General features: G+C 44.6%; 1 protein-coding gene across 1 annotated transcript in view; it reads left to right on the top strand.

Annotated features, from left to right (window-relative positions):
• Positions 1–1063: 1063 nt before the first annotated feature.
• Positions 1064–7292, top strand: part of Tnpo3 (transportin 3) — an 85671-nt gene continuing 79442 nt past the window's right edge. Inside the window, exon 1 of the mRNA XM_042696105.1 lies at positions 1064–1553. Coding sequence (XP_042552039.1) covers positions 1434–1553 — 120 coding nt within the window. The 5' untranslated portion in view covers positions 1064–1433. The remainder of the gene's footprint in view (positions 1554–7292) is intronic.

The following is a 7292-nucleotide window of genomic DNA, read 5'->3' as shown; positions in this document are numbered from 1 at the left end:
CTCATTACCTTGCCCATGTAATTGTAATCCCTCTGTACGGTATTTTCACAATAAAAATAATAATAAAAAAAAGGGTCTCACGGGCCTTCCTGCCTGGGCTGGCTTTGAACCGCGAACCTCCGATCTCAGCCTCCTGAGTAGCTAGGATTACAGGAGTGTGCCAATTTTCTCCACAGTATAGATTCCAAGATTTTAGTTTTCTTTTGTGAATTGAGGTATTTTTTTTTGTTTGTTTTTGTTTTTTGGTCCAGTTGTGGGGCCTGAACTCTGGGCCTGGGCGCTGTCCCTCAGCTTTTCAGCTCAAGGCTAGCGCTCTACCACTTGAGCCATGGCGCCACTTCCGGTTTTTTCTTTTTTGCTTATGTGGTGCTGAGGAATCGAACCCAGGGCCTCATGTATGCAAGGCAAGCGCTCTACCACTGAGCCACCTTCCCAGCCCGAATTGAGGTATTTTTAAGACTGATATTGATTTGGAAAGAAAGCCATACCCCCCAAAATGTAGTGTGACAATAACCTTATAGATACTAAGTGTATACTCTGGAGTTAAGAGCATTTCAAGCAGTAGAATGAGACTGATTTGGGTTGGAAAGATTTTTCCTTTTGAGCTGGGCGCTGGTGGCTGACGCCTGTAATCCTAGCTATTCAGGAAGCTGAGATCTGAGGATCGAGATTCGAAGCCAGACAGCCTGGGCAGAAAAGTCCGTGAGACTCTTAGCTCCAATTTACCACCAAAAAGCTGAAGTGGAGCTGTGGCTCAGGTGGTAAAGCAGCGCTAGCCTTGAGCACAAAAGCTCAGGGACTGAGCCCAGGCCCTAAGTTCAAGCTCCAGGACTGACACCAAAAAAAAAAAAAGAAGAAGAAGAAAGAAAGAAAGAAATGAAAAGGGCTCGTTGGTGACAGGTGACAGGTAAAACACAGACGTACACATGGCACTCTCCTTCCAGGGTTCCTGCTATTCAGGGTCACTTCCGGGAGGGGGCGGGGAGACAACGGGAGGCGTGCCGGGGAGGAGGCCGTTTGCGGCGCACCAGGCGGAAGTGTGCCAAAGGCATCCGGATTGCCGCTTCCGGTCCGGCTCAACGCTGCTGAGGGCTACGGCGTGGTTTGTGCCGTGCGGAAATAGGCTTCTCTTGCAAGCCTGAGGAAGAGGAAGCCAGCACCGGGTTTCGGATTCAAGAGTCTGGATTCTAGTGGAAAGATCGAGGGAGGGGGGTTAAAAAAGACCAGGAACCCTAATACGATCTATCGGCTGTTTCCGAGGGGGCCAGCTTCCACGGGGAACCCTTCTGCCCTGGTAACGGCCGGAGAGGAGGAGATGGCGCCAGTCAGGGAGCGGCCGTGGCCAAGTCAGTGAGGAAGCGCGAAGGCGGAGCAGCCGACACCTGGGGAGAAGAATCGGAGCCGTCGCCGTCACCGCTGCCTCCGCCGCCACTATGGAAGGAGCCAAGCCGACCTTGCAGCTCGTGTACCAGGCCGTGCAGGCGCTCTACCACGACCCGGATCCCAGCGGGAAGGAGCGCGCCTCGTTTTGGCTTGGGGAGCTCCAGCGTTCGGTGAGGGGCCCGGAGGGGCCGAGCCGCGCCGCGGGGCCCGGGAGGAGCGGCACCCGAGCTCGTGGTCCCGAGCCCGACGGTCGGCCTCGCGAGGTTCTCCTTGGGGAGGAGCTGCGGCCGTGGGGTGGGGCTGCGAAGCTCCTTTCACGCCGCTTTTCCCGAATGGGGAAAGCGAATGGCCCTTTCCCCAGCCCGTAGAATCGGATCTGTGAGTCCCGCACTTCTCCCTGGTGGCACTGACCTGGCCCCCCTCGTTTGAGGTAGATCCAGGCTACTGCCTCTGAGGCGGTGCTTTTGTGTTTTTGTCTTCCTTCCACTAAGTGCAATACCAGTGCTTCTCCACCTTCCACTTAGAGATGCTGGTTCATCTACCTTCCGTGGCCCAGTGTTGGCGGCTAGCAGGTCTCCCTCCCGCTTGTTGCCTTAACACCTCACAGCCGGTTTGCGTTCCAGTTTGAGTCATGTATTCTCGAAGCTTCTTTGGTTTTCAGATTTGTAAACTTGATTTTTCTCCCTCGCTTTTGAGTACAACGTAATATAAGGAAAACGGAGTTCTGGTTTCCGAAAAATCTTTATAGAGTTCTCATTTTGCTTCATATTGGCCCGCGAACCTCATTTCCAAGGAAGTAAGGTTTTAATTTATAGGTCTTTATTTATAAGATGTTATCATAGCTGCTTGATTATTCCTTGGACCGTGAGCATTTGATGGAGTGTCTTATCAATCTTACATTTCCTCTTTTATTAATATATTTTTTTCTTCCTTTAATTTTCAAACCCATCTTTGTTGTGCTTTATGTCTATGAGTGTGTATAATTGGTGATCTTGCTGACTTGGGTCCTAGATGTGTGATTTATGAAGTATCTCGAAAATTGAAGGCGCATGTACAGACTGACAAGCATCTTTACCTTTTTTTTTTTTTGTGGTGGTGGTGCTGGTGGTGGTGGTGGCGGCGGTGGTGCTGCTGCTTCTGCTTCTGCTTCTGGTGCTGGGGATCCGTCCTTGGCAAGCATCCTGAGCTACAGCCCCATTCTTCCTCTTTATTTTTTCTACCCTTCTTTCCCTTTAATCGGTTTAACTCATAACTGATATTTAAAGATGGCTCTGATCTAATAAGTAAGCCCTTGGTGTAAATGTTCTTTAAAAACTTGCACCTTTGACTTTGGAGCACAAAGTTCCTTGTTTGCCTGTGGGAAGGCAAAAGGAAGTCATTCACATATGGCTTTCTTTGTTAAATCTCTGTGATCTGGAGAGGTACAGTTGCCTAATCTCAATATAGCTTCCCCAAATAAAAACAGAAGAAATGCTAAACAATACTACAAAAGTCAAGTCTTGCTTACTAAACCTGCTAATTGTAGGCATTTCATGAATCCCTATCTGTACTGGATATTGTTGGTATTTGGAAATGAAACAGACAAAAAAATCTTTTTACCACAAGGTAGTTGTGATAATTAAGTGATGACAGACAGCTCATAGAAGTTCTTCAACATAGACTTCAAAGTGTTATTTAAATGCCATTCACTTTTCCCTCATTATCCACTACCCTGTTACAACCTTATATCATCACTATCACTATTTATAGTCTCAACTGGAACAGATGACATACTTGACAGGATAATTTGAGGAGAGTATATTTTAAGTTGCAAATAATGCATCACAAGAAATGGTGTAATAACTTGTAGTCAAACCGTTAACATCCCTAGGCTGGAGGGATAAAAGAGAATGGCTATTAAGGTTCCCTGAGGGCAGTTTTTCTGGTGAAGGACACAGCTAACTTAAGTTGTCCTGAAGGGAGAGAGCTGGAAGAATTTTCCTGACTTTATATTCCTTGACTCCTAGTTTGTTGCTGAGATTGCCTATTGGATAAACCAACCAGAAGCCTGGGCAACCTGTTGCTGTATATGTACAGGTCAGCCTATTTGAGCAAAAAGATGGTAGAAAGGTGGACCTAGCAAATATCTAGCACATCTACATATTGTTTTAGACAACTCCATTCAGCATTTGAATTTCCAATTCAGTGAAGACTTTGGTCTTGATTCCTTTACTTCATTTTCTTCAGCTTCCTAGATGTAGTCACATTCTGGATCTTGTCATTACTGATAAATTCACCAACCTTCCACATCACTTACTCAGACTTTCTGCTCTGATAACAGTCTACTGTTTTTTTTTTTGTCTGTTGTTTTTTTTTTTTGTCGGTCGTGGGGCTTGAACTCTAGGCCTGAGCGCTGTCCCTCAGCTCTTCAGCTCAAGATTTGCATTCTACCACATGAACCATAGTGCCACATCCAGTTTTCTGAGTGGTTTGTTGAAGATAAAGAGTTTGACGACTTTCCTGGCTGTGCTGGCTTTGAACTGTGATTCTCAGATCTCAGCCTCCTGAGTAGGTAGGATTACAGGCATTAGCCACCAGGTAAGTTTTTTTTTTTAAAACCAGTTTGCTGGCTCAGGAATCTCAACCCCAAGCTAGGAATTTTTTTGAAATATTTTAATCTTAATTTAAAAGTTTTAGCCAGTTGCTGGTGGCTCATGCCTGTAATCCTAGCTACTAATGAGTCTGAGATCTGGGGATCATGGTTCAAAGCTAGCCCAGACAGAAAAGTCAGTTAGATTCTTATCACCAATAAATCACTCAGAAAACTGGATGTGGCACTGTGGCTCAAGTGGTAGAGCCAGCCTTGAAGTGAAGAGCTTAGGGACGACACCCTGGCCCAGAGTTCAAGCCCCACGACCGACCAAAAAAAATTTTTTTTCTAAAGTTTTACTTGTAAAACTTAAATACAGTTTGTGTAACTATTTTCCCCTAGTGATAATAAGCAGCTATAACATTTATTTGGAATATTTCAATATATGTAGTGATCCATCCCCAAATCTTTGTCAGTAGTAAGTATCCTCTTTGCGTGTTGAGACTAGTAACTTGTTTTCTCTTTTGTCCCAAGGAAACATCTAACTGGGGAGTCTTTCATCCTTCTGCTAATTCTGTCTGTCTAATCTCATTTGATTTTATGCTGCATAATTATTATCTTATATCCCTTGATCCTTACTTAGCACTACCCTAGGGAATTTCCTCTGCTTCTTTAGAATGTTGGAGCTACTGATTCCTGAGTCACATAATTTGATCTGGGATTACTCTTTTATTTGGTGGATAATTGAGAAAGGTACCTTCATTTTTTTTTTCTATTATTGTCTTCCCCTCACCTCCCCTTCCTTTCTTCTCCCTTCCTTTCTCCTTTTCTCCCCTGCCCTCTCCTGTCTTTGCTTTTCCCTTTCTCTTTTCTCTATTGCTCCTTTCTCTGTCCTGTTATTGTCTTCCCGATGGCCTTTTGCCTCCCCTGGAATCACTTTTACCTTGAGAAGAAATACTCTAGTTTTCTGCCTGAGGATTATAAACTGTGCTGCCCACAGTCAGCTGGGGTATGAGACTAGACAATAGAATTCACCACTAAGTGTAGAGGCTTTAACATTCTATTTTTATTTAATATGCTATCCTTAGCCAAGTCTTTTGGTTCAAGATACCAGAGCCCATCTACTGTGTCAGTCTTTCTTTTTTCTTTCTTCCTTTCCTTTCCTTTTCTGTTTCTCTGTCTCTCTGTCTCTTTCTTTTCTTTTCTTTTTGGTCAGTCGTAGGGCTTGAACTCAGGGCTTGGTGTTGTTCCTGAGCTTTTTCATTCAAGGCTAGTGCTCTGCCATTTTGAGCCATAGCTCCACTTCCTTTCTTTTTCTTTTTTGGGTGAGAAAGCAGAAGATAACAATGTTCAAAAAGAAATGTAACCGGGGATCTGTGGCTTATGCCTGTAATCATAGCTACTCAAGAGACTGAGATCTGAGGATCACGGTTCAAAGCCAGCTGAAGCAGGAAAGTCTGTCAGACTCTTTATTTCCAATTAACTACCAGAAAACTGGAAGTGGCGCTGTGACTCAAGTGGTAGAGTGCTTGCCTTGAGCTGAAGAGCTCAGGGTCAATGCCCAGGCCCAGAGTTTAAGTCCCACAACCAACCTCACCCCTACCCCCACCCCCCAACAAAAAAAGAAATGTACTCATTACCTTACATAACTGTAACCCCTCTGTATATCACCTTTACGATAAAATTAAATTAAAAATTATTAGTAATAAAATTGTTATACAAAGAAGTTATAATTCCAGAATCAGGGTATAAGTACAATATACCTTGATCAGTGTCACTCCTTTCATCATTCTACTTCTGTCCCTACCCTTGATTCATTCAGTTCATTTTTTACATAATATATATTGAATACAATGACTGCATTTGCTTACCCTTCCTCCATTCATGTGCCTCTCTTATTGTCCTCCCCCCTAAACTTGTTTCCACTTCTTGGTATTCATTTTGATAAGCAGTTCATTAGTTGTTCAGAGGAGTTCTACTTTTGGACTCTTTCCCTAAGTTTACCATCTTTTAGTCAGCTTGTTTGTGTCTATATACATAAAACCTTTTATATGTTATTATGTATGTTTGTATTTTGGATCTAGCATCTACATATGAGAAAAAAATGTGTCCTTTGGGGCTGGGAAGGTGGCTCAGTGGTAGAGCGCTTGCCTTGCATGCCTGAGGCCCTGGGTTCGATTCCTCAGCACCACATAAGCAAAAAGAGCCAGAAGTGGTGCTGTGGCTCAAGTGGTAGAGCACTAGCCTTGAGCTGAAGAGCTGAGGGATAGCGCCTAGCCCAGAGTTCAGGCCCCACGACCGGATCCAAAAAGAAAAAAAAAAAGTGTCATTTGTCTCCCTGAGCCTGACTTCACATAATTTTTTCTAGGTCCATCCGTTTCTCTATGAACAATAACAATACATGTTTTTTGTTTTTCGTTTTTTTTTTTTTTTTTTGGGTCTGGTCGTGTGGCCTGAACTCTGGGCCTGGGCGCTGTCCCTCAGCTCTTCAGCTCAAGGCTAGTGCTCTACCACTTGAGCCACAGCACTACTTCCGGCTTTTTTTTTTCTTTTTGCTTATGTGGTGCTGAGGAATCGAACCCAGGGCCTCAGGCATGCAAGGCAAGCGCTCTACCACTGAGCCAACTTCCCAGCCCAGTTTTTTTTTTTTTTTTTTTTGGGTCGGGTCGTGGGGCCTGAACTCTGGGCTTGGATGCTGTCCCTCAGCTCTTCAGCTCAAGGCTAGCATTCTATCACTTGAGCCACAGTGCCACTTCCGGCTTTTTTCTTTTTGCTTATGAATACTTGTTAATAAATGAGTAAAATTCCATTGTGTGTGTGTGTGTGTGTGTGTGTGTGTGTGTGTTTGTGTGTTTGTGTGTTTGTGTGCACGCGCGCGTGTATGCCACATTTTCTTGGTGCATTCATCTGTTATAGGGTCAGTCTTTCTAATACAGGCCTTGAATCCTTTATGGTAGGAAGATAGCTTGGCTGCTCAGGAGTCAAGAACAAAATGTAGGGGCTGGGAAGGTGGCTCAGTGGTAGAGCGCTTGCCTTGCATGCCTGAGGCCCTGGGTTCAATTTCTCAGCACCACATAAGCAAAAAGAAAAAAGCCGGAAGTGGCGTTGTGGCTCAAGTAGTAGAGCGCTAGCCTTGAGCTGAAGAGCTGAAAGACAGCGCCCAGGCCCAGAGTTCAGGCCCCACCACCGGACCCAAAAAACAAACAAACAAAAAAGAACAAAATGTAGCAGTTTGACTACTTCTTACACATGTTCTCAGTCTGTTCCTTAATTTTTTGTTTATCTATCTGCCTGCTTGTAGTTGTACCTAGTGCTTCTTATTCATGAGCCATTCTTGGTT

Source organism: Dipodomys spectabilis, unplaced genomic scaffold, assembly GCF_019054845.1.
Source record: "Dipodomys spectabilis isolate Male_0828 unplaced genomic scaffold, ASM1905484v1 ptg000197l, whole genome shotgun sequence".
Lineage (NCBI taxonomy): Eukaryota > Metazoa > Chordata > Mammalia > Rodentia > Heteromyidae > Dipodomys > Dipodomys spectabilis.
Note: the sequence above shows the minus strand (reverse complement) of the source record. Positions and strands in the feature narration are given on the sequence as shown.